General features: G+C 45.7%; 1 protein-coding gene across 1 annotated transcript; it reads left to right on the forward strand.

The window, feature by feature from the left end:
* The first annotated feature begins 433 nt into the window (after positions 1 to 433).
* On the forward strand, positions 434 to 27,103 carry GMFB (glia maturation factor beta). Its single transcript, XM_066629973.1, has 7 exons — positions 434 to 469; positions 6,714 to 6,810; positions 7,414 to 7,463; positions 9,467 to 9,516; positions 12,147 to 12,229; positions 17,968 to 18,041; positions 20,561 to 27,103. Exons 1-7 carry the CDS (start codon positions 467 to 469, stop codon positions 20,630 to 20,632), a joined length of 429 nt encoding a protein of 142 aa, XP_066486070.1. The 5' UTR covers positions 434 to 466; the 3' UTR covers positions 20,633 to 27,103.
* Positions 27,104 to 27,692: the final 589 nt, after the last annotated feature.

Below are 27,692 nucleotides of genomic sequence, written 5' to 3' on the forward strand. Positions count from 1 at the left end.
AGCCTCACTGAGTTGCACCTGCAGCCTCCAGTGAAGGAGTACAGAGCCCACGTTGCATTTTCTTGGCCGATATCCCGGAATATGCGCCCCGCCTTTCAGTCTAGCTCCCAAGTCTATGGGCTGCCGTGGGGGCAGAGAAAGCACCCTCCCTCGCCCCGCCCTTGCTTGACCATCGAGAGGAGCCCGCGGGGGCGTCTCTGGGGCCTCTCTAGGCGTAGGCGGGCGGATGTCTGCCCGTGCGGGGGGAAGGGAATGAGGCGACGACAATAACAGGAAGTCCAGCAGCGCCCCCGCCCGCGTTGCCGGGTGGCGCCCCGCCCACAGCCCAGAGGAGGCACCGATTGGCTGACAGGGTGCGTGGGGCGTGCCCAGGGGGCGGCCGGGGAATCGGATTGGAGGGGGCCTGAGGAGGCTCTTAAAGGGACAGCGACGCTGCAGGGCTGGGCGCAGAGGCTGCGGCTGCAAGATGGTGAGTGCGGGGCTGGGGGTTCTCGAGGGGAAGGAGTCCTGGGGGGCCTGGCTGAGCTGGGGCGCATCCTGAGGGAAGGGCTGCAGCCTCTGGGGCTCCTCAGTCAGGAAAGAGGTGCCTGAGGGGGGCAGGATTGAGATTGTGTAGTGGGTGGATGAAGAGACCACACCAGAGCTAGGGAACGCCCAGGAACTTGGAGTGTCTGTGGAACTCCCTGCCACAGGATGTGGGGAAGACTTTATGCAATGGTGGGTGGAGGGATGCTCGCTCTGCACCAGAACCAGGTGACACCTGCTGAAATGGAGTGCCTGGAACTCCCTGCTGCAGGATGTGGTGATGGCGCCTGGCCTGGATGCCTTTAAAGGGGGATTGAAATATTTCTTTACCCAGTGTGTCAGTAGTCTGTGGAACTCCTTGCCACACGAAGCCATGATCATGTTTGACCTGAATGCCTTTAAAGGGGGATTGGACAGTTTCTCAAATTGTGGGTCGGGACCTACTAGGTGGGTTGCAAGCCAATTTCAGTTGGATCCCCATTCATTTCAATGTTTTATTTTTAATATATGGGACTTGATGCTACTATGGTATGTGACTGCATTTGAGGAAATGTTGCAGACCTGGACTTTTAACAAGCTACTGTGTATATTCTTTTAACAATGATAGTCAATGGGACTTTTACTCCTGGGTAAGTGTGGGTAGGATTCAGCCTAGAATTGTTAAAAATTTTCCTGCTTGATAATGTCACTTCTGGTCATGACATCACTTCCGGTGGGTCCTGACAAGATTCTCATTCTAAAAAGTGGGTCCTGGTGCTAAATATGTGAGAACCACTGCTCTAGAAGGTTCATCACAGGTTAAAAGCCATGATGGATATGTGCAACCTTGTGGTTTTAGAAATAGGCTAGGTCAGAATGCCAGGTGCAAGGGAGAGTGCCAGGATGCAGGTCCCTTGCAGTAGAGGGGTTGAGCTCTAACTCCTCTTTGTATGTGGCTGGAACATGCCAACAAACTGGATAGAAGAGGAAGCCTCCCTTTTCATTCCCCCCCCTGTAGTGCTGTGTTTCTCAGACTGTGGGTCATGACTTGATTTTTGGTGGGTCACATAATGCCACCCACTGCCTTGCCAAACCTCTGAATTGCTGAGTTGGCTTCAACCTGCTCTGGGCTTTATCTTGTTGGGTTCTCACTGATTAAAACATGCTTGCTGGATGAGATGAGGCCCAGAATGAGCTAAAGACCACCACCCAGAGATTCTGGTGGTGGGCTTTTTACTTTTAAAAAAACTATGACAGCTCAGGAAGCCAGACATTTTGGCAGTGATATGATGTCGTCATGGCATCGCCAAAATGTCTGAGTTGCCTGCTGAGCTCCATGCTGAAAGTGAGTCAAGATGCAGGAAAGTTTTGAGGACCACTGATGCGGTGCTTTCTCCCATCCTGATCCACAGTTCCTCTGGAGAACGCATATAAAACATAAAAGCATATATGTAGAGGAAGAGTATTTTGAAGTGTGACCCTATACATGTCTGCCGAGAAGTGATGTAATGAATGTAATGGGTCTTGCTCCCATGTAAGTGCAGATAGGATTGCAACCTTAAAATGGGTTGTTCTTTATCACACGAAAAGTTCACTTCATGGTACTCTTGTTTTGTTGACCTAGAGCAGGGGTCTCCAAACTTTTTGGCCTGAGGGCTGCATGAAATATCTGGCACAGTGCTGAGGGCCGGAAAAAAAATTGAAATATAAAATTAAAATAAATAAATTAGAGATGGAACTTAGATGAATGACTAAATGAATGAGTGGGTTCATTCACTCAGCCTCTCCGGCCCTCAGAACACTCTCCAGATGCAATTGGAGCACAGCTCTGGTCATGTTCAGTCAAGTGGGCCAGAGACTTTCAGGGGACAAGAGGCTGGCTGCGAGCCGGATAGAGGCTCGCTGCGGGCCGGATCTGGCCCCTGGGTTTGGAGACCCCTGACCTAGAGTGAGTACCTTCCTAGATCTTTTGGTCCACAGGCTCAATGGTTCATGTGAATTGCATTGTTTCTTGTTTCCCATAGTACACGTTGATAGCTGGGTGGGGAAATCAGTAATATTTGAAATTTTTATGTATTGCTTTGCAGCAAAAAATGTACAAAGTAAAGGAATGAGAGTGTGGTTTCATGGAGAGAGGGAGGAGCTGGGCTGAGACGAGTGGGTTGATGGTTATTCTCCCTACCAAACATGACATCCTCCACTTTAAAATATGCCTCTTTGCCCAGTTAGCAGGTAATATGATAGTTAAGGAATCCACATTCAATGATTCTGAGTACACACTTTTGGCTCGGTGATGGGTGTGTCTGAACATAGCAGTGCTCCTCTTATTTGTTAATAATTAGAATGTCTACTGTTATCTCGGTGCTTTGAGTGCCTCTAGATTACTTAAAATCTATGCTGATCTGCTTGGAGTGTAAACCCCCTTCGATTTGCACCTAAATATGCATAGGATTTTAGTCCTAATCTGGATTAACAAAATGTGACTCTGTATGTACTGGAAGAACAATAAGAGGATACTGAATTGTTCAAAGGGAATACTGGTCCCTTGGGGAACGGCTCGCCTCTCATCTGCCCCCATCTAATTCCTTGCTCACTTTTTGAGCACACAGTGTAGTTTATGTCCTAACGATATAACTTTTCATTCCTCTCCAGTGTGAAAGGAGCTGTAATTTACAGGAATATGTGCAGTTGTAGGGTGTGCTTCCATGCTGCTTGACATCTTGGATTGTTTGGGTGCAACCCTAACCTCTTATGTCAGTGCTGGGAAGCACTGACATAAGGGCAACGGAGCTCTGAGGTAAGGGAACAAACATTCCCTTACTTTGAGGAGGCTTCCATGAGTGACACCCAATTGCAGGATGCAGCACACGTCCCATTGGCACTGACATAAGGGTCAGCACTGGATAGCACTGACCTAAGGTCACTGACATAAGCATTGACAGGGTCAGCTGGAAAGCACTGACATAAGGGGTTAGGATTGCACCCTTTGTCTCCCAAATTTTCTGCTGGCAAAAGGAGGGAGGTGAGAATATGAGAGACAAGATACAGTTTTGCTGCTGAATAGAGTAGCAGGGACTCTAGAGGAAAGTGGAGTAAATGTTCTGGCTTCATAACTTGATTCCGTACTCCTGAGGAATAGTTCCTAAGGTTACCATCTTGGTGAATGTGTGTGTTGGCCATACCTTGGGATTGGAAGGAATTCTTCTGCAAGACCAGGTTGGCCCCTGCAGGCTTTCCTTGCCTTTGTTGTGAGCTTATTTGCTCTTGAAATACATCCCTACAGCTGCTGTTTGCATGTGACATTCTGTTTGTGGGTGGGGTGGGCCCTTGGAGGTGTAGTCCTCCTTCTGAGGCAGTGGATTGATCTAGATGGCCTCCAGCCTCTTCCTTGCAAGTTTGTTTGAACTTGGGTGCCTGTGACTATCTTTCTTATCCCTCTAAATTCTTAATCGATTAATGAAGCTCAAAAGCTAGCTGTGGAGAAACTGGTCTGCCTCCTTGTGGGCTGAAAGTCTGTTGGGGGCGACTATTTCAACCTGCTTCATTTAGGAGGAAAACTTCATTGGCCTCAAGCTGTTAATCTGTGGGAGTTCTGAGGCTGTGTACCCAGAAATGTAGGGCATGTCTATTGCAACCCTAATCCAGTTTAACTTCCAAGATCTTTCTCTTTCCCCCAAGGAATTCTGCGTTCTGTAGTTTTGCAAGACTGCTGCGGTTTCCACAAAACCCCAATGCTCTGAAAGAAGGTCTTATATTTAGTGCCAGGGATATTCAATGGGTGGGGAGGCAGGTGAGGCAGAGCCTCCCCAACTGCTGCTGTGTGAAGCACCCACGACCTGCACCAGTGGCGCTTTTCAAATGACACTAGTGAGGAGGCTCTGCCTCACTTGCCTCCCCACCCGTTGCATGTTCCTGTTTAATGCTTGTGGGCTTCATATTTAAGAACATAAGAACAGCCCCACTGGATCAGGCCATAGGCCCATCTAGTCCAGCTTCCTGTATCTCACAGCGGCCCACCAAATGCCCCAGGGAGCACACCAGATAACAAGAGACCTCATCCTGGTGCCCTCCCTTGCATCTGGCATTCTGACATAACCCATTTCTAAAATTAGGAGGTTCACATACACATCATGGCTTGTACCCCGTAATGGATTTTTCCTCCAGAAACTTGTCCAATCCCCTTTTAAAGGCGTCTAGGCTAGACGCCAGCACCACATAATGTGGCAAGGAATTCCACAGACCAACCACACGCTGAGTAAAGAAATATTTTCTTTTGTCTGTCCTAACCCGCCCAACACTCAATTTTAGTGGATGTCCCCTGGTTCTGGTGTTATGTGAGAGTGTAAAGAGCATCTCCCTATCCACTCTGTCCATCCCCTGCATAATTTTGTATGTCTCAATCATGTCCCCCCTCAGGCGCCTCTTTTCTAGGCTGAAGAGGCCCAAACGCCGTAGCCTTTCCTCATAAGGAAGGTGCCCCAGCCCCGTAATCATCTTAGTCGCTCTCTTTTGCACCTTTTCCATTTCCACTATGTCTTTTTTGAGATGCGGCGACCAGAACTGGACATAATACTCCAGGTGTGGCCTTACCATTTAGACTACCATAAACCAAAAAGTCCTTGTCTGAAGGAGCTTCCAATTTAAATTTCAGAAGAGGAAAGGGGCAAGTCTAACAACTGCCCTCTAGCCTGGTATTTAAACCATCTTGTCCTAGGAAAGTGGTCCCAAATTGCAGTGCAGTGGGATTCTCTCTACTGGAGATCTGCAGATGCATCTTCTTCCCTTCTCCTTAGCAACAAGGTTGCGATGTGCTGCTCTGATGTTCAGAGCTTCCTTGTTGACTCAAAACCTCCTGTTGTGAGCAAATGCTTTCTGGGGGGTAAATTCATCCTTCATTCCAAACCCCTTGAAGGCAGCTTGTTCAGGAAACCAGCTGGGGTTCATGTGGTGCAGTTTCTTGCGTGCATTTGTACTTGTCTGAAAGGATATCCTGCCCCTTAATGATGCTTGTCAGAGTAAGAGCACTTGTGTGAAGCTGGAAAACTGCAGGATGTATTATCTGATAACTCTCTTTCAGTTATCTTTCAGAGGGGTAACTGTATCCATGTGGGTCCTTCTTATCTATCATGTTGTACACAGTGATACTGCAATTACTGTATTCTGCCCTAGTTTCTCCCTTCCATGTGGGAAACAATTGTCGCAAACATACTCTGCTGCAAGAGTGATGGAGTCCAAAGGAAACATTGTCTTGCCTTTCCTTGGTCTAGTTGGAGCATCATGCTATTGGGGATCACGGAAGTGTTGGCTTTGTTCGTGGGGCAGGTCATCTTGCTGGGTGTTTGTTGTGTTTTCTCAGTGTGGAGTGCTCTAAATGACTTCTGGATCTTTCAGAGTAACAATAATTTTAATGCCAAGCTACTTTTGGGGAAGTGCTCCCAACTCTGGTGTAAAGTAGGAGGACACCAGCTCCTTAGCTGATGACAATCTACTTAGGGTGTGGTCTTAGCCAGACCTTGAGGAGTGGCCATAGCCAGGTTCAGCCCACGGCATTGCCGCTTGACAAGCTCACAGGTAGCAGGACGGGGATAACTTAACTTATCTAAGAGTAGAGCTTAGTGGTGGATGTCTTTGTCCCTCCAATCCTCCCTTTTACAACTTTTCTCATGCTATGGGGGGGGGGGGGCTACAGAAACTGTCTTCCCATGGAATGCTTCCTCATCAAATGGCTACCCATTTTGTTTTTGTCCAGGTACAAACTGCTGGCGTCTCCCTGTATCTTTGCGGATAGGTTCCTGCTGCTACTGCAAATTGAGCAAACCCTACAAGAAGTGGTTCACAAATTCCCCCATGGGGGGAATTTGTGAACCACTTCTTGTAGGGTTTGCTAAAACAACTTATTTAACAACGCAATGCTTTTCATAGAGCTTAGCATCGCATTGTTTTCAGCCCTCCAACTCTCTTCCTGTGAGCTCTTCCTGTTAGCATTTGCAGGCAGCAGAGAAACAGAGGAAACAGTGACAGGAGGGTTGCAATTGGACAACAATAAGTCATTTTCACAATGGGGGGGGTTTGTGAACAGCTGATACTAGGGGATGACTACTCCTTGATTAAAGCTCCCATAGCCTGATACGGAACAGTGGATCTGAGTGAAATGAAGGACATGTTCATTGTTTCTTGATCTTCTCTTCTCCCCCCCCCATCCCTTTTAGAGTGAATCTCTGGTAGTCTGTGATGTTGCTGAAGACCTTGTGGAGAAGCTGAGAAAATTCCGCTTCCGCAAAGAGACAAACAATGCTGCCATTATCAGTAAGATGAAAGCCGTGAGCAACGAAAGTTACCAGGTCTTCAGGTTGGGGAGGGTGGACTGCTGTGGGGAATAAAGCATGGTGTACACTTTGCTTCCAGCCTGAGATCTGATGTGGGATTTTCTGCTTCTGGAAATGAGCACAACTTTAAAGCTGCATATATCACTCACTCTTTCATTTTTTTTAACCTGCTGGTCCAAATCAATTGTTCAAACTCCATTTCTGTATTTCACCTTTCCTATACCAGAAATCTCTAAGCTGCATAGTCTGCTTTGGTGCTACCTTTTCCACAGTGGCACCAGTTCTCAAGGGGAGTGCCCTCTCTGCAAAGGGTAGCTGCGTCCCTGCATGTTGTGGTGAAAATCTGGCTCTCTAGAAAGCCTTTGATGCTGGTTGATTCTTTGTGCTGTTTGGGTTTCTACTATTGCTGTGGTATTGTGCTGCTGGATCACAGCTTAAGGCTGAATCTAATATGTTGGGTTTGGATTGTGTGAACAAATTTAAGTCTCCCAGGAGAAAAGTAATATAAAAATTTTAAAAATAAATTGCAATGTCCTTCATAGATATGCTTCTCACCTCTTTCTGTCTTTCCCCTTTGTTACAGTGAAGATTGACAAGGATAAGCAGCTAGTGGTTCTGGATGAAGAACACGAGGTTTGTGGATGGACTCTTAAAAATGGGAATGTGTTCCACCTGCTACCTGCTGGTGTCTTCATGGCTCCAACTTAAATTACAAATTGTTGGAAAAGCAGCTACTTTCAGCACCCAAAACTCTTGCTTGCTGTACAGTCACTCCCCAGTACTTGTAGGAGTTCCATTCCAGAATCCCCCCAAAACCGTGGATTCCAGGGAATGCCTCCCCCTCCCTCCGGAGGCCAGCAGAGACTGTGTATGTCCATTCGTGGCCTCTGCCGGGCTCAGACCTTACAGTTTTAAAAAGAAACTTCCATTTTCATAGAGAAACCAGAAGTGATGTTCAAAATGGATGGACATGTGCAGCTTCTGCTGGAAGACCCTCCAGAGGTGAGGGGAGTGGAGCTTCCCTTGCCTCTGGAGGGGACATGCACGAGGGGGGCCCCACAGACCCAATCCGCAGATACGGGATCTGCAGATATGGGAAGCCCCCTGTACTTTGATCAGGAATTGTATGCTGACATTCAGTCCATGGAGGTAATAAATGTTTGAATTCATGGTGACAGAACATCTCTGAAAAATGCTGCAAAGGGATGGGTATCACAAACTAATTAATACCAGCATTTTGGGAGAACATGATTCAGCATTTGCCTAGTTTAATGTTTCTTGCCTGATTATGTATGGTCTTCAGTTTCCATCATATAGAACAGCATTACTCAACATTTGTCCCCCACCATACCACTTTGCCTGGTCCACCTATTGGAAGTACCACTGGAAGTAACTGGCGATGATGTTATTGCCAATTACTTTTGGATTGAGAGGTCAGACACAGTGTGACAAACGCCAGTTAAGGGGCTCAGGGTGGGCAGGAGGGCTTTTTTGGGCACTCAAAAAGCACATACTGGAACTCTGCCCACCAAGCCTGCTACCATTGCTTGTCACATTGCATTACTGATCTCGCTGCCCGGTGGCGGAGGTTGGGAGGTCCCATGTGTACCCTGGATAACACCTCGAGTACCACCGATGGTATGAGTACCACTGGTTGAGAAATGCTGTATAGAAGATGCTGTATATGTCCTTTGGTTTTAAGATGTTAATTCTTGTGCTCATGTGAGATCATTTATATTAATATATACTTCAATATAATGTTTAATAAAAAAATCAAAACCAAAATAAGTCAAACTATGTTAATTTTATCTGACTCTGTAAAATGCCTTTCAGGGCATAGTTATTGCACACAGAATCCTGCTATGTTGTGTGTTGCCCAGCTGTGCAAGAGCTGCTGTACTGATAATGTTGGACTGAGAGTGTAGTAAAACGGCATATCTTTTGCAAAGAGGTTGTCCTCTCCATGCCATAGACTGTTGGTAGCACCATCTCTGACTGTGTAGATGGGCTGGTGGCTGATCTGCCTTTCAGTGACTGGTGCTGAGGAGACAAATATGAAAAAGTCCTGGTGGGATTTCAGAAACGAGAGTTTCTTCGGGACTCCGGGTGTATGTGGGTTGGGCCTTGACATCTCACATGGGTTCTTTCCTTTCTTGTGACTGTTGGGTGCAGGATAAGTTACTTGACCTCCCCCCCCTTTATTGGGTTTGTAGAGATAGTGTCAGATTACTTTAGCATCTGCCAGCTGCTTTTTCTAGCCGTTAGTACTCGGGGTGATGTGCAGCATTTTGAAAATATGCATCCAGTGGTGCAGCTAGAGGGGGTGCAAAGCACTTTGCAGTTTGCCTTACTGCAGTATGCAAGCGACCCCCTCCCCTTCAGAGCCATTCCGGGCAGGGGGAGCAAAACAGAGGTGAATGCCTGGCTCTGGGGAAGAGAGGCTGCTGCTTGCACACTGCAGTGAGGAGCCCTGCAAAACTGAGTGCCTTGCTCTCCCTCTAGCTATGCCACTGTACACATATACAGCAGTCTGCTCCACTCACCTTTTTAAAAACTTTAATGGTATTGTAACTGCTGTGTAGATTCTGTGATAACATTTAAAACACTTCTTGGTTTCTGTTTTTGTCGGTTACCAGGGCATTTCTCCGGATGAACTAAAAGATGAGCTTCCTGAGAGGCAACCCCGATATCCTTTCTGGTGGTGATATTTTGGCTTTATACTGGAGACGATCCACTTTTTCTCTCTCCCTCTCTCTTCTTGAATGTTGGTGACTCTTCTGATCCCCTTGAACCAGTGCTGTGCCACAGATCACAAGACTAGTACAAGGAGAACTTTTCTGTAGTCAAAAGTAATTGTCTTGAGTCAGATGTTATATAAGAACATAAGAACAGCCCCACTGGATCAGGCCTTAGGCCCATCTAGTCCAGCTTCCTGTATCTCACAGCGGCCCACCAAATGCCCCAAGGAGCACACCAGATAACAAGAGACCTGCAAAGCTTCCTGGGAATTGTAGTTAAGAACATAAGAACAGCCCCACTGGACCAGGCCATAGGCCCATCTAGTCCAGCTTCCTGTATCTCACAGCAGCCCACCAAATGCCCCAGGGAGCACACCTGATAACAAGAGACCTCATCCTGGTGCCCTCCCTTGCATCTGGCCTTCTGACATAGGAAGTTTTCTCTGCCCTACCTGGAGACTGAACCTGGGACATTCTGCATGTAAAATCTGTGCTCTGCCTCTAAGCGACCACCCCAAATGGTCCTATCCTCTAACTCAGGCCCAATCATCATGTGGTTCCAGGTTCTTGTCTCAGGCCCTCTGATTCTGTTTCCAAAAGTCACTTATAAAGGAATCCTACAAGAATTTGAGATATCAGTACATATCACCATGAGGCTACTTTTCAACTGGGGAGAGAAACGCAACTAGGAAATGTTGTTCTGTGTCCCCAGCCTGCTCTCTCTGAAGTTTCATTCGAATTTGCAGTCCTGAAGCAGTTCACTTTTGGGGGGGGGAAGAGTTACAAGTTCTTCATTTCTGACAGATAGTCAACCTGTCACTCCAAGGAATTTTCTCCCAGGAATTTACAGTCTGCATAGCATCAAAGGGGACATCACATAACCCTACCAACATGCCAGGTGAGGGATTAAAATGTATTAAACATAAAAGCATCCCTTTTCCTTTTACTTCAGTCTAAAAAAAAAAAAATCTCAACCTTGAGATGCACCTTTTTCACCCATAAGCTGCATGCAACATTTCAAACACTCTGTGGGAGGAAAGAGTGTTCATTGTCAATGCCTGCTTTTGAACAAAAAGCAGGTTTATGTTTAGGTTTATGTTTTTATAAACTGGAGAAGGGAAGATGTTCCCTCTTTATTTTTTCCTTTCTGACTCTTTCATAGGGTGCAGTGCCAGCATGGATATGTGATGTGTGGGCAAGTGGACTGGCAACTCTTTCCTTGTTTGTGGGTGTCTGTTTTTTTAAAAAGGTACATATCCTGCCTTTTTCCCAGAAAAAATGTACAAGATGACTTTCAAGCATAAAAAATTCCCAACTAATAATTAGCAATCTGAACAGCATAACAAAAATGGTGACAGACAATGTAACTAGGAGCAACAGTCCCAGCAAGATAAAAGAACAAGATCATTGTATGTTAATAAGTGTTGGTGAATAAAGTGACTCTAGCCTGCCACCTGAAGCTAGTTAAAGGTAGATGCCAAACAGACAGCCTGGGGAGAGCATTCTAAAGTTGGGGTACCATTGCCAGTCGTTTGCAATGTTGGCATGAGGGCTATAATTGTAATGCAGGAAGGCGTGATGTCCCTTTGTGCCAGAGCTAGAATTCCAGGCTCGCATCAACCCTGTAGTATTGGGGCTCTCTTCCCACTTCCTGTGTGGCTTTAACATTCTGGGCATGTGTGGCTGTGGTGGTGTGGATGAGCTAGAGGTTGGTATTGAGCTGTGCTGTTTCCAAGTGTGATGGGGAGTTGGGGGGGGGCAGCAAGAAGAAGCTCCTGTCTGCTTTGTATATACTGAACTGCATTTCTACAACAAGGATGCCTTAAATCAAACCATGTGATTTCAAAGTACCATGGCAGGACCGGTGGTCTGCCTGCTTCTAAGGTTTTCAAACAGTGACTGAGCCCCAGCAAGCTTGTGGTGAGTAGCTTAGCAACACTTTTGGAATGAGGGGGGGAAAAGAGGAGCCTGGGAAGTCTTGCGCTTACATGTTTATGTTTTGTTGTACAGAGTCTGTTTATTGATCTTCCGTCAGAAGCATTTGCTAAAGGTTCACAGTAATCAAATTTGTCGTATAGGCAGATGATACAGACCTCCTCCTGTTAAACTCTGTGCCTTATTGGCTGTGCTTCTGTGAGAGGAGATGGAAGGTTCTTTCCCAGTCCACTTGGCTTAATCGCATTTAGTGTGCAGCCCAGAGCCCTGCCAAACATTCTGAAGGCCTGTGTGGAACCCTGGTCTGTGTTCTTGCCACTCTTGTCTAGAGGGTATCTTGTCATTTCACAAGAGCCTGACTGCTGGAACTCTAAAGAGGCAAACTCTCTAGCCTACCACTGATTTTGGGCTCTCCACGCTGACCGGAGTGTTGCACCTGCACAGGTGAACTCTGATTGCTCAACTTTTGAGCACAGAGCTTCTCATGTGCATTTGCAACAAGGCTTCTGTTCTGTGAGTTGGAATGGTCTTGTGTGCATGAGTAGTTGCTGACTGAGGAGGGTGCGTGTGCGTCTCGGGGACTCCACTGCTTGAAAACTGACCTGCTGTTCTCCCTGTTAAATTTCCTTAACCTCAAGAAAACGTTCATTGTCTACAGCTACAAGTACCAGCACGATGATGGGAGGGTCTCTTATCCACTTTGCTTCATTTTCTCCAGTCCTGTTGGTAAGTCAGCTCTAGCTTAATGAATGTGAAAATTGTCTTCAGTGCCACTGGCTGCTGTCCAAGGTGGCAGTGGCTGAAGGCCACGCACAAAGCAGGTCATGCTGATCGCCATATTCTGACCGACTGGGAGGAACACATGGCTTGGGGAAACCGCAGGAAGAGCCATCTGCGAGGCTCAGCAACTGCCATTTGTAGGATCTCTGTGCTTTGGTTTCTTGGCTGCTAGAACAAACTAAAAAGAAATGGCAAGTTGGGAGGATGGCAGAGCAAGGGTTGAATCAAAGGAAAGAACAGGAGAGAAGTGGATTGGCTGGACTGGCTTGTTGCTCTTTCTCCCCCCTGCTGTTCAGGTGTGTTCTGCTTCTTTGCCCCAATGTGCATGTAAGTAAGTGTAACTTACATTGCAACACATCTGCCATTTTGCTGCCAAGTCTTCCAGTTTGGAGAGATCCTTCTGTAGCTCTTCACAATCTCTTCTGGTCTTCACCACTCAGAAAAGTTTGGTGTCATCTCCAAACATGGCCACCTCACTGCTCAACCCTGTCTCCAGGTCATTTATGAAGAGGTTGAAAAGCACCTGTCCCAGGACAGATCCTTGGGGCACACCGCTTTTCACTTCTCTCCATTGTGAAAATTGCCCATTGACACCCACTCTCTGTTTCCTGGTCTTCAAAGAGTTCTCAATCCATGAGAGGACCTGCCCTCTAATTCCCTGACTGTGGAGTTTTCTCAGTAGCCTTTGGTTAGGGACCGTGTCAAATGCCTTCTGAAAGTCCAGATATATAATGTCCTTGGGTTCTCCCGCATCCACATGCCTGTTGACCTTTTCAAAGAATTCTATAAGGTTTGTGAGGCAAGACTTACCCTTACAGAAGCCATGCTGATTCTCCCTCAGCAAGGCTTGTTCATCTGTATTTTAGAAGTTTATCTTTGATGAGGCATTCCACTGTCTTTTTTCATTATTTATTTATTTATTTTTAATTAACACGCACAAACATATAACATACATTTAGGAGTGCTAAATACCATATACCATTACTCATTAATCATACTATATCTCCTAATCTACTACTCATCTAATTCTGCCTCTTATTAGTTTATCCATTTATTTATATAATATATACTAAATTTTCCCTAATGCCCTGTACTATATTTTCTAAATTTCACTTTCTATCAAACATAAACTTACTTCAATTACTCATTATATTAAAACAATCTAATTACCGAAATATAACATATAAAACAATTCTTCCATCTACTTCTAACTCTTGTACTCATTTAAATATTTTTATATCAAATATAATAGATTTTTTCCTAATTCCCTATAATATATTTTCTAATTATTCACTTTTTATCATTTAACATAATAACCACCTATAAAACAATTCAAACACATGCTAAGATTTCCAGCTATTTTTTCTAATTCATTCTAATTCATATATATCAATTTTGTATGTATTTGTTTTTTTTTTTAAAGTAAATTTAAACCAGTTATTAACTAAATAAAATCCTCCAATTTTCTTTAACCTTCAGGTTAACCCTCAGGTTTCTTTTTCTTTCTTTCCATTTTTTCTCCTGTAATATCTTTAATAATTTATCTCCATAACAGTATCCAATAAGCCCACACTTTCTTGTATAAGGTATGTTCATTCTTCCAATTAACTGGGATATGTTTTCTTCTTCTTGTTCCAACGAATTTGTATTTTGTGCACCCATGTTATTCTCTCCATCTTCTCTATTTCAATCTCCATCAGCGTCCCCTCTAGATCCTGTTGATTTTCTACTCTTCTAATTTCTGTATCCAGAAATGATGATTTCTGAATCATCTGATGATGATTTCATCCCTCACCATCATCTTTTCTGCTTTCTCCTTCTGTGTATCTTCTACGTGTATCTTCACATTTTCCAATTGTCCCTTGCACACATCTATCTGTTGAGAGAGAGTCTTTTAAACTGGCTTGAATCTGCAAGGACCAACTGCTGTCTTCTCATTGTGAGCAATTTTCCCAAATTTTTGAGGATCATTTGAGTCCAAATATCTAGAACAGGCTCCATCTTGCAATTTCTCTCTAATCCACAAGATGTCCACAGCGTATTATTCTCCTTACTTCCACCACATGTTTTTTCAGTCAGGCATTTTTTGATTTTTCTTACAGATAACAGTGTGGTTAATGGAGAAAAACAAATTGAAAGAAACAGTCTCAAGACAAAACTCTTTCAAGTCTAATGAAAATTTTGTCCACAAGCAACTCTGGATTTTAGTCCACACGCAAAATTATATTTATCTTTATAATCCACGACCGATTTATTTCACTACAAAGATAAAGAGCACTTTCAACATCCTTAAAAAGTTTCTCATTAACGCCTTCAGTGTATCCAGGGCTTTTAGCCAAATCAGTCAATCAAAGCCGGGGACAATATTAACACATACTTGTCTTAAATTTCCAACTTAAACTTTACGCTTCATGCTTTTTCTTCCATATGGTGTCTTAGCACGGAGCCAGCAGCTTGTTTGCAGACACTGCACCTCCCCCAATGCTGTCCCTGATGATTAGGTTTCTGAGAAGAAAGCCCCCCCCCCCCGTCGGGCTTTCAAAATCTCAGGTACCTGCACCGTGGAAAGATCTTATCTCTCCTGATAAAGATCTTCAGACCTGCAGTTTTTTGGGGGAAAACAGACTGTCTCTCAGGAGCCCCTGGAGACATGTCTGTTCATCCACAGTTGGCTCCTCCTCCCAATGTGTTCCACTGTCTTATCTGGAACAGATGTTAGGCTGACTGGCCTATAATTACCAGGGTCCCCTTTCCTTCCCTTTTTAAAGATCGGTGTGACATTTGCTATCCTCCAATCCTCTGGCACCATGGGCATTTTAAGGGACAAGTTGCATATTTTAGTCAAGAGATCAGCAACTTCATTCTTTAGCTCCTTAATAACTCTTGGGTGGATGCCATCGGGGCCCGGTGACTTATTGATCTTTAATTTGTCAGTTCGGTCAGTTGCTCCCTTTTCTGCATTATGGTTGATGGGACTGGGTTTTGTCCCCTGGGAATGTCTCTTGTACCATTTCTCTTGTTCCGGCAGGGGTTGTTGAAAGAGCTTCAGTGGATTAGCTTCCTGTGTCAAAATGCGGGGAGTGGCAAGAAGGGATGCTCAAGAGCACTTGAATAGAATGGGTCAGCCTGTAGATATGGTATTAGTATAAGTATTGGCAACCTTCAGTCTCGAAAGACTCTGGTATCGCGCTCTGAAAGGTGGTTCTGGCACAGCGTCTAGTGTGGCTGAAAAGGCCAATCCGGGAGTGACAATCCCTTCCACACTGGGAGCAAGTGCAGTCTGTCCCTGGTCTGTCTCCCTGGCTATGGGCCTTCCTTCTTTGCCTCTTAGCCTCAGACTGTTGGCCAAGTGTCTCTTCAAACTGGGAAAGGCCATGCTGCACAGCCTGCCTCCAAGCGGGCCGCTCAGAGGCCAGGGTTTCCCACTTGTTGAGGTCCACTCCTAAGGCCTTCAGATCCCTCTTGCAGATGTCCTTGTATCGCAGCTGTGGTCTATCTGTAGGGCGCTTTCCTTGCACGAGTTCTCCATAGAGGAGATCCTTTGGGATCCGGCCATCATCCATTCTCACGACATGACCAAGCTTGTAGATATGGTAGCGACCTAGATAGTCTCCAGAATATGGGACTGCAGATATAGTTTTTTTTTTCTTGAAATGGAACAAATCAATGGCTGTGGCAGTTTCCAATTTCCCTACGTTGTCTTAAATGTTTATGACTTTGTCTTTTGTAAGGATTAGGGCTGCTGTAGGAAGTGGCTGTAGCAGAGATTCTCTTTCTCTCTGCCCACCTTCTGCAATACAGGGATAACACTGATCAGCCTTGCAAGTTTGTTGAAAAAGTTACCAAGATCATGTGTGTCTGGGTGAAGTTCTCCAAACTCTTAGAAGTGGTATACATTGAAACATGCTCCCTCTCCCAAGACTTCTTAATCCCTCCCCTTCCTGCAAGTACCACTTTTGAGTCTCAGCCCTACCACCAGAGGTGGCAATTGTATAGAGGAGCAATGTTGTCCCCACAGTTGGGGCTTTGTTTTGCACTCTCCTTCCCCAAACTATACCTGTTTCCAAAGGCCAGGCAGCTGAGCAGCCATGGGCTGCCCTCTGGTGTGCTGCCACTCCAGCCATGTCCTCTTCCAGAGGGGTTGAGCAAGGCAGTGCCTTGAGGTCACCATGACAGTGGGGCCAAGGACCACCTGCCGGCAGTGGCACTAGTACTGTGGGTTGAAAAGCACTGGCTGCTTTTTAGATGCAATTGGCGCTTGTTGACTTTGGCGAATCTCATCCCAGAGCCTTGTTGGTTTATTTCATTTACAGTCCTAATAAACCGCTTTTGTGCATTTATTTAAAAACCTAGATATGCAAGAATAAAATGGATAGCAGCAGTCTAAGAATATAGCAGAGGATAAAGTCATCTCAGGCAGTCAAATTGGAAGTCTTTTGAAATGGAATCGGTCTGGAGATGGGGAGATGGAAAGGGGCCTGCTTGATGCCTTTAGGGAGGAGTTCTACTGTGGCATCTGTGATCCAGAGAGAACTCCATAGCTAGATCCCTTCAAGTACACATGAAATGGGCAGGTCATCAATTGATGTAAAAGTCTGTCCTGCAGGGATATGCAGCCCCACTGGAACAAAAGAAAGAAATGCTTGGGTTCTTTCCTTTCATGTGCAGTTTTTAACATGGAAATGCTGCCTCCTTTGGCTGAGCCTCTGTTCTTGGTGTGTTGATGATCTTTGTAATAGCAGAGCAGAGCACATGAAAGCAGGCCTTGCCAGAGGAGGAGAGGGCTGCTACCTGGAGCTATGGACTGAAGAGAAGCCTGGCATAAGAACATTAGAACAGCCCCACTGGATCAGGCCATAGGCCCATCTAGTCCAGCTTCCTGTATTTCACAGCGGCCCACCAAATGCCCCAGGGAGCACACCAGATAACAACAGACCTGCAAGGCTTCCTGGGAATTGTAGTTAAGAACATAAGAACAGCCCCACTGGATCAGGCCATAGGCCCATCTAGTCCAGCTTCCTGTATCTCACAGCGGCCCACCAAATGCCCCAGGGAGCACACCAGATAACAAGAGACCTACAAGGCTACCTGGGAATTGTAGTTAAGAACATAAGAACAGCCCCGCTGGATCAGGCCACAGGCCCATCTAGTCCAGCTTCCTGTATCTCACAGCAGCCCACCAAATGCCCCAGGGAGCACACCTGATAACAAGAGACCTCATCCTGGTGCCTTCCCTTGCATCTGGCCTTCTGACGTAGCCCATTTCTAAAATCAGGAGGTTGCGCATACACATCATGGCTTGTACCCCGTAATGGATTTTTCCTCCAGAAACTTGTCCAATCCCCTTTTAAAGGTGTCTAGGCTAGATGCCAGCACCACATCCTGTGGCAAGTAGTTCCACAGACCGACCACACACTGAGTAAAGAAATATTTCCTTTTGTCTGTCCTAACTCGCCCAACACTCAATTTTAGTGGATGTCCCCTGGTTCTGGTATTATGTGAGAGTGTAAAGAGCATCTCCCTATCCACTCTGTCCATCCCCTGCATAATTTTGTATGTCTCAATCATGTCCCCCCTCAGGCGTCTCTTCTCTAGGCTGAAGAGGCAGCTGGCCTGATGCCCTTAATGCAGCTTGCTTTGCTTCAGTTCTTTTTCTCCTCTTCCCCCCACCCCCGTGCTTACAGGGTGCAAGCCTGAGCAACAGATGATGTATGCTGGCAGCAAGAACAAGCTCGTACAGACAGCTGAACTTACAAAGGTAAAATGGACCCAATGTTGAATCATTGTGATGCTTTTCCTGTCGAACTGATGGAAGAAAGTGTCTTGCCTCCAGATAGCATTATCCAAATATGGAAGAAGTAATAATAAAGAGCAACAGCACCGCAGGGTGTCAGTGGAATGTCAGTACCCTCCACAAGCAACAATTGGTCTTTGAAATGTTCCCTCTTGCAATAAACTCCACAGTGATGCCTCTCACAGACCTGGACCTCAGGAGCCCGGAGAAGGCAGGTTCACCAAAACCTACCTGTCTCTCCTTTTGAGGCTTTGCTACCCACAGCAGGTCTCTTGTGGGCTTTGCATTGGTTTTTTACATTCCATAAAAGCAGGCAGGGCAATGTTGTCCCCAGTCTTTGAGGGCAATGTTGTCCCCAGTCTTTGAGGGCAAAGGAAACCTCTAGCATGGAGCAGGGAGCTGGGAAGTGGAAGCTAGGAAAAAAAATGTTCTTCATTGCCCCCCCCCCTTGTCTTTTTCTGGACCTTCATTTCTCTAGTCCTGAACAGCCCTCTTGCTCTGGCACTGTGAGGGGCTCGCCAGAGGTCTGGGGTGGATCTTGGGGTCTTTCCACATAGTTGAGTTGGTGCTAAGCCTTTGTCTCCCTTGACCCTTCTGCCCCAGCAGCCTACATGAACTTTCTGTTCCTTTTCTAGAGCCCAAGAGGGAGGTGTCCTATTCACTTAGTGCAGGGGTGCCCAAACCCGGCCCTTGAGGACTCCCAATGCGGCCCTCAGGGAGCCCCTAGTCTCCAATGAACCTCTGGCCCTCCGGAGATTTGTTGGAGCCCGCACTGGCCCGACGCAACTGCTTTCAGTGTGAGGGCGACTGTTTGACCTCTTGCAAGAGCTGTGGGATGAGGGCTCCCTCCACTTCTTGCTGTTTCACGTCTGTGATGCAGCAGTGGCAGCGAAGGAAAGGTCGGCCTTGCTTTGTGCCAGGACTTTTGTAGGCCTTGAGCTATTGCAAGACCATTCATTCATTCATGTAAGTTCATCTTTAATATAGTCATTTATGTAAACTTATGTAAATTTATTCAAATTGTAAATGTAAATTAAAATTTACACATTTACACAGTGTCAGAGAGATGATGTGGCCCTCCTGCCAAAAACTTTGGACACCCCTGGCTTAGTGCAGTGCTATTCAACTGGGGCATCGTGACATCCCAGCCTGAAGGCCCTGGTCTCTGCCCCCTTAAGGGGCAGGGCAGCCTAGAGGCGGGGGGAAGGCAGTGGCATGATCCCCCAGATCGCGCTGCTCAGGGGCTGCAGGGGCTTGTGTGCACTTACCCAAGCCTTCTGCAGCCTCCCCAGGGTGCGGGGAGCCCAGCGCAACTTCTGGCAGGGCTCCCCACAGCAGGGAAACTGGATGCGGCGCAATTGCGCCCTGCCAGAAGTCGTGCCTGGCTCCCCGCACCCCAGGGGAGGCTGCAGGAGGCTTGGGTAAATGCACCCAAGCTCCTGCAGCCCCTGAGCGGCACGATCCTGGGGATCGCGCCGCTGCCTTTACCCCGTCCCCTCCTCCCACTGCCTCCTCCCCCCACCTCTGCAAGGACGTACTGGCTCTCAAACTCTCCCAGAGAGTTTGAGAACCACTGGCTTAGTGCAACGTTTCTCAACTAGTGGTACTTGGACCACTGATGGTACTTGTGGGACCTGCACAGCATGGCAGAAAGACCAGCAACACAGTGAGACAAGCAGTGGTAGGAGGCTCAGCTTGTTGGGCAGAGCTCCAGTTTTCTCTTTTCACATGCTCAAAAAACCCTCCCATCTGCCCTGAGTCTCTGACTAGTGTTTGTCATGTTGCGTCTGGCCTCCCAAACTGTCCACCTGTTGGAAGTACCACCAGAACTAATGGGTGATCATCATTAGGGTCTGTCAGGGTTAGAAAACAACCGGGGGAAATTTGGCCTGGATAAGGTAGGGCCCAAGCTGTGTAAAATGCTGAATCACCAAGAGTCAGGTGGATAGAAAGCTCACTAATTGTAACAGGTGTTGAGCTAGCACCAGGAGGAGGAGACACCACCCTTCCTAATTCACGCACAGTGCTTCAAAAGGACTGCAAGAGCCCTTATGTGTGGGAAGGCAGGGGAGGCTGGTGGTCATGTATATTGCACATTGTACCGTCTTTATGTTTCTTTGCCGTGCTGCTGTTATATCTGTTACCTTGTAAATACAGACTGAAATAATGAAGGACTTATGTCTGAAGTGCTCTTTGTGTGGGCTGAGTCTTTGAGGCTGCATTCCGCAGGCAGCAACAGATAAGAAGCTGCTCCTTCCTCGACAACGTCCAATAGGTGGACCATGTGAAGTGGTGCGGCAGAGGACAAAGATTGAGAAATGCTGTCTTAAAGTCTATATCGTAGAAGCAACAATCTTTCACAGAGTCGTCCCTTCACCGCTGACCTTCTTAAATGGAGCCTAAACCTAGGCTAAACTTGATGCATTTCATGAGCAATGGCGTCTTTTGTCATCAACTTCTTCTCTGTTCTGCTTTTCTTTAAGGTATTTGAAATAAGGAATACAGAAGATCTCACTGAAGAGTGGCTCTGTGAGAAGCTGGGCTTCTTCCATTGAAAGAAGTCTTCAGCATTCCGCCCTGGTGTTAACTGGAACCATCCCTGACTCCTTTCAGACTTAACAAAGAATTCACTGTACTTAACAGTGGTTCCCTGCAGTGTGTGTATGTATGTACATATATATATTTTGTGCGTGCAAAGTTTCTACAAACTCAGGGAGGGAGAGCCTCCTACATAGTCAGACTTTGCCCAGGGCTTTCCTTTTTCCTTTGTACCTGTTTAAAAGGGAAGAATCTTTCCTGCAGGGGCACATTTTGTTGCACTCTCGTGACTAATATTTCTGTAATGGCTAGATCCAGACTTTGTGATAGTTTACAGCTTTGGGACATGGTTCCTGGAAGGACAGCTCTTGCACAAGCCCCACTGCAGCAAAAGGGACCCATTGTCTTTTCTCACTTGACTGGGCCCAGCTTGTGCATCAGCTGTTCCTGTGGGATGCATTCCTAGTTCGTCAATTTCAGTAGCCTTTTTTCCAGAGCTGCAAACAAAATTGTCTTTTTTCCACAGATCTGGAACGCTAATGATTTGTATGTGAAAACAGCATTATCTTCAAATGTTGGATTTCCTAGGCATAAAGAGTTCTTGAATGACCCAAGTGCGGTCCCTCTGAGATATGAAGACTGGTGCTTCTCATGCAGCTTCCTAATCTTCGCTGTCTTTCCTGACTGACTACTAGCTCTTTCTCTCAAACTCCAGCTATTTATCTCGGTTGATCTCAAGTCAACATAATTGCATTTTGGTCAAAAGTCTGACCTGCCTGTTTTTGTGTGTGTAGAAGATAGCATTTTTACAGTTAAGTGGCAAGTAGCTTAAAAAATCTCTTAAGGGCTCAGTAACACTCTCTGGTTACATCCATTCCAAAAGGCTTTCTACGTAAGCTTATTAATTGCGCTCTTGACTTTTTTATAACAAGCACTTCTCAATCTGTGTGCCTTTTGGGGGAAAAAAATATTTATCTCTATGATTGTAAGAGAATCTCACTGCCGTTTTTACACTCAACTGGATATATGCCAATTTTGTTAAATAAAAGAGGCCTCACATTTGTGTTTTGGCCTAATTCCCCATCACCACCATCTGCAGTGGTGATTACATACAGGGATTAAACCACGATCCTGGTCCAGGCAAACTACCATTGTCCCCATCACTTAATGCTTTACGGTGTCCAGCTTTTGTGCTGACACCGCCATAGCGTCAAGGGCAGTGTTCTGTATGTATGCCTTGGCTTCTGCAGCAGTGCAGAAAAAGCACAATATAGGCACAGAATTCAGCGTTCTCCTTCAGCTCTCTTGCTTAAAGATACTTGCTTAAAGTATCTGTCACTTGACTAGTCCTTGGGGCTAGTTCACGTGGATCTGTGCTGAAAGGACATGGGCAATATTTGCTGAGATCTAGGAAGTCGGGAATTTTGGTTTGGGCTTGAGAGGGGGAGGAGGGCTGGTTTTCCAGCTGCATACATAGTTTTTTTTTGTCCCTCTGTTAAATTTGAAATTGAGGGATACAAATTTGTCTTGCCTATACAGTTTCTTGGTTTCTTGGCTTGACTTGCTCAGAAAAACACTTTTTTTAAAAGGGAAAAGTAGAGTGTCTTTTGCCCTGCCTGTAGAAGGGATTGACCATCTACAGGGCTTCACCGTTCTAAAGCACATCTCTTTGGGTTTTGTATCACTAAATGTGAAGTCTTTCTCTTGACTTTTTTGAAAGCAAAATGGTTTTGATCTTGAGTAGAGGAGTATGGATGCCATTTATACCCAATGTAGCATAAACCTAGTAGGATTACCAAGAGCCACACAAACCGTTTGACAGTCCAGACCTAAAAACAGCTAAGGGGGACCAGTAGTTCTTGCCCTGCTGGGTAACTTGAGCAGTGTGAAAGATGGTGGTAGCTGCTAGGTGGTCATCCCTGTTCTGGAGGTTGGTGAAAGGGATGTGTCCTAGGGCAGTAAGTTGTGTGCCCCAGAAAGCAGCCTCTCCCTGCCCTGGCACAGCACAGCTGTTCTTGCATGGACAGTGGCCAGCTGCTTCCTGGCTTGTGCCTTTGGAAGAATCCATCTGACTAATTCTACAGGTAGTTTTGCTAGTGCAGCTACTGCTACACTTGAACTGTTAAATGTATAATGGTCTCATTTATACAGACGTAAGAAACCAGAGTCCAATCTCGTAGTAAACCTAAGAAAACAAAAAAAAAACTTAAGGGACCTATACGGAGCTTTTGTTACTAATTTTTCTTGTAACTGTGTTGACCCTTTTTAATACAGGGTTTTAAAACAGCAAGAAAACTAACAACAATCTAACTTTGTCCAGAAAATACATTCCAGCATTGAAGCCTCCCAACCCACCCTGGAGATTATCTGTCTTAATTTAGTTGATTTTAAAAAGAAAAGGATTGTTTTATCAATTTTTGGGAGGGCAGTTAGAAAAACAAGTGGAGATTATTGTCTTTTCTTACACACATAAAATAATAGTTTGTAGGAGATCTTTGCTAGGGATGAACCCAAGCCCATAAAATGCAAGGAAGTGCATCTTTAGTAGTATCTCACTTTTGCCTTGGAAAGATTTACTGTAACAGCATGGTAGAAATACAACAAATAAAGAGTTGTTCTGAAAAGGTGTGGCCTGGGTGTTCTGTTGTCCCTAAATCCTAGGGCTTTCTAGGGAGTGGGCGGAGGACTCACCTCTTCCCTCCCCCTAACTTGTTTAGAAATGACACCAAAACCTGTGCCTGGGGAACCAATGGCTTCCACGTAATCTACCAGAAATAACTGCTAAAGCCCTCCCTAAAACAATTGAATTTCCTTCTGGTCCTCTTGCTCCAAGGGACTTCTGAAGGAGATGCTGCCAACAGGTTGTGGGACCAGTTCAGCTGGCATCTCCTGAACAGTCCCCCAAGGACTGATGATGAGAGCATCCCCATGTGCCCTGTCCAGTGAGCTGCTCTGCCCCACTGGCTTGCACTGTTGGCGAAACAACTGGACTGCTCCTATTTACACAGCACCAATAAGGTGGTATGTGATGGGGCCATTCATATATTTTGCCTCTCCCATGCGGATATGCACAGCAAAACAGCACAGCGCAGGGGATATGAGTGCCCTGGCTATCAGTTGCATAGTAGGTGGGCTGTATCATGCCACTGGCTGGAGAGTTCACACAGACCTGCTGTGCCAGGATGTTGGTGTATGCTGGCCTGCCAGCATTGCTGTTGGGGCTGGGGAGGCAACCAGCCTTCACTTTGGAGCAGTGTTGCCCCTTATCATTCCTAACTGCCCTAGAGAGAGTGCTGGCTGCTTGGGTTTTTTGTCTCGAGCACAAGACCGGTTGGGAACTTGTTCTTCCTTCACTTTTCTGTAGCATCCAGCATCCTGTGGTGATGATGATCCAGCATCATCTTGCTAGGTGGTGATGAACTATATTCAATTACTGACAAGTTTGGGGTCTAGTTGTGCAGTCTGCTATCCTAAGGCAACATCCCTGGAACTCCCTCTTCAAACTCTGGGTTGTGCTGTGTTGAAACGGGAAGTTTATGTGAGTTAGAGGGGGGAAGACTTTGAATTTAGCCTGGCAGCATCTGAGGCTTTTGATTGCTGCCTTTCTTGCCAGGCCTCTCTAGAGGGGGGGCTGTTGCAAGATTGAACTCTCTTTCCATGCACTCTTGGAAGTCCTTTCTCCCCCATACTGTAACCCTTGCATCATTCATTCCACTGGCAGGGATATAAACCATGCTTAAGGCCAACTGGAGTTCCCACTCAACCAGTACTTGAAGCTTCTTTGCCACCCTGGTTAGGAGCAGATTCTCTCTTTCTAGTCTCCTCTCCCTCCAATGCCTTCCCAGAACTTGAGATGAATGACTTGCAAAAAGCATCTTAATTTAGAAGCAGTGATTTGTTCAAATCCAGACTGTAACTTTGAAAGCTCTTAAGCAATTTAAATCTCTGCTTACATTTTATTGTAAGCAATTTAAATCTCTGCTTACATTTTATTGTCTGTTACAATAAAATGATAATTATGGAAGAGTTTTGGAATTGGATGATCAAATTAAAAAAAAAAATCTTGTTCTCCAAATCTAGGTTCCCTGAAAATTGTTAAGAGTACAACTTTTTGGAGGGGGATTTCATAGGGTGCACAAGCCATGAATGATGCTTTTGTTCTATGTGTTTTGGAGGAGACCTGCCAATGCTTTAAACTGGGACCACAGATGAGGCCTTTGGCTCTGCTTGATAGTGATAACCTAGTGCTGAGACATGTGTTTTGATCCTCTTCTCCTTGGGCCTTTCCACACATTGTGTTTGGTAGGACATCAGAATTTGCCGCTGCGTACACTCAACAGTTAGCTACAGCATATCCTAGCTCAATGATGAATGTACCACCTGTTAAAAATTTGTTCTCCTAGTTTGTTTACTTGAACCACAGAAATGGTGTAGCTTCCTGTATTGAATGTAGTGTTGGGTAGGATGTACTGCAAAAAGCAGTGAATGGATTTGGATCTTTCTCATTCCCCCCCCCAGCACTTTTTTAAATCAACAGCAGTTGCATGGTCTAGTAGTTGAATGGGCAAGTCTTCTCCTCTGTATGGAAATATTTTTTTTCCACTGGAGGAAATGAGCTTCTTGCACTGTTCCAAGTTCAGTAGGAAATGTCCATCTTGTTTGCTCTGCGCAGAGTATGTATTGACACCAAAACACTGTTGGCTCTGGCATGTGATGCTGATCAATGGGAATGGTTTATTTACCACTCTGTTGTAAATGAGAGAGTTTCAGCATTTACCTAAGCTGCTTCTTCAAAAGAAATGCTCATGCATTGCTGTTTTGACCAGGAGAGGCTTACTTCTCCTGATGACTTGCCCCGGAGTTGTAGCTGTGTCTAACATACAGCAAGTGCATTACCTGAGCGGGAGGTTTCTATTGAGAGTAGAGTGTTGTTGAACTTTACAGTGGAAAGCGGCAGCTTTCAAAGCATGAGGGGAGCCTCCCTGGGGAGTGGTGCAGGTATGCTTGGTATGCTGCCCTAGTTCGTGGTTCCATATTGCCTGGAGGTAGGATGTCAGCCCAGCTTTTCTAATGGGGGTGGCGATCCAGGAGGCTGGGTGCACCACCTTTTACTTTTGTCCAGCAGGTTGGGAGCCAGTGGGACACTCTTCTTCCCTTTGTTTATTAAAAAAAAGAAAAGGCCAAATGCTACTCTTCACACTCTCAGTCTTTCTCCTCTCTGTTAGTTTCACTCTTCAGCATATTATGGGCCTTGTCCTTCTCCTTCCTTCTTGGTCCGGTTGCTTCCAGCAGTGGAGCAGCGCCTAGCCTCTCTGCCATGTCCATTGGGGCTTGGTCACCCTCCTGGTCTGAGAAACTGGGGGACGCTGTCACATAATCTCTCTGGTGGGCAGGCTGCCTTCAGCTTGGTAGCTCACAAGTTGTGCACACCTACTCTGATCTCAGGGTGGAGGTGTGACCTGCCAAACAGGCAGGTTTTGGGGTTCTGATGTGGACTTCAGGAGGCTCTTGGCAAACTCCTGGCCTAAGACATCATTGGCCCTATTCCGAATACCTCTACACAAACTGAAGCAAATTGGCAAGAGTGTGTAATGGTAATATGACACTTCCTATGCTAGTTCAGGATGAGCTTAAACCTGTGCATGCAGGAACTGAAAGTCATCTTGAACATGCTGCAGTGCATGCAATCCTACCCTGCAGAACTACATCGCAGTGGTGCACCCAAGAGTGACTGCTGGCTTGAACTCTTCCTATATATGGTCTCATGGAATATGCTAGTCTGAAGCCTCTTACACTGGCATGCTAGCTAAACAAATTACTGTGTGTGTCCAGAGATGATAAATGCACATGTATCCCCCATTAATGTGGGTGGATTAACGTTGCACCACGGGTGCTGTTGGCCCAGTGAGCAGTAAGGGTGAAAAATGCAAGTGGTAGAGTCCCCAGTTGCAGACTCTTGGCTCTGAACCTGATGGTTGGCCTTGGGAAAGTCACTGGTCTCTCTTTATCCCCATATTGTAGATGGTGGGTAAATACAAGCCGTCTTCCAGGATTAGTCTAGTAGGGGGTTCTGGGCTAATGTACATGGCATGCTCTGTAAAAGTCATTGCAGATGGATTAGGTGACATCCATGACATCATTAAAACTGGAAGCATCCCTTCTATAGGTGAGAAAAAAATCATTCTTGCTGACACTACATTTTGGAAACAGAACTGTTTCTTTGGGTGGAAGCTACTGGATCTTGTGCAACAACCTGTGTGTCTTATAGTTCCATAAAGTGACTAACTGGAAAGGCCCTGAAGACTGGGTGAGACTATCGGTCTTCACAGCTGTCACCATGTCTGCATAAATGTTTGTAGTTTTTTTTAAATGCTCTGCTTAGTTGACTGCATGTTTTATTTTAAACCAAAATTTTTGTTTTTTGCTAAGCATGGTGCTTGTATTGGTACAGATGACAAAATGTTATTGAATAAAACCCTACTATCTTTCTTGCTGTTTGTGCAGTTTATTTCAGCAGGTGCAGAAAAAAACCAAACTTTTTGTGTTTGAAAGTGTAGAAAACTATGGGCTATAGAAGAGCTTTTTAACATGCGATGTTGGAACCGTTAAACATGCTTCATAGGATGAAAAGGTCCCGCCATAATGAAGGCCTGGCTTATACGACTGGAGAAGAAGAGTAGCCCCCAACCTTGAAGCAAGAGTACTTCTTAGTATTCTGGCTGTAACCATGTTTAGTGCTGTACAGTCAGTATGAACTGGAGAACCATGGATATTGATTGATTGCTAGCTTAAAAGTGGTTATGTATATTAAGTGTTTGTTTATATTCAACCTTTCTCCCCAAAGGGCACCCCGAAACACCATATTTAAAGGTCAACCAGTGGCAAACAGCAGCAATAAAACCATTGGTTGTAACCATATTAAATAAAAATCAGCATGCACCTCTCGGCACTAAGCAAATGTATTCTTACAAAGCTCTACGGTGTTCTGAAGGCTTTTTGAAATAAGGTCTTCAGGGCTTACTGGAAAGCTTCTACCAAAGGAGCCGGCCTCCATTTAAAGGGGAGAGACTGGGCAGG

The sequence above is a fragment of the Tiliqua scincoides genome, chromosome 1, assembly GCF_035046505.1.
Source record: "Tiliqua scincoides isolate rTilSci1 chromosome 1, rTilSci1.hap2, whole genome shotgun sequence".
Taxonomy (NCBI): domain Eukaryota; kingdom Metazoa; phylum Chordata; class Lepidosauria; order Squamata; family Scincidae; genus Tiliqua; species Tiliqua scincoides.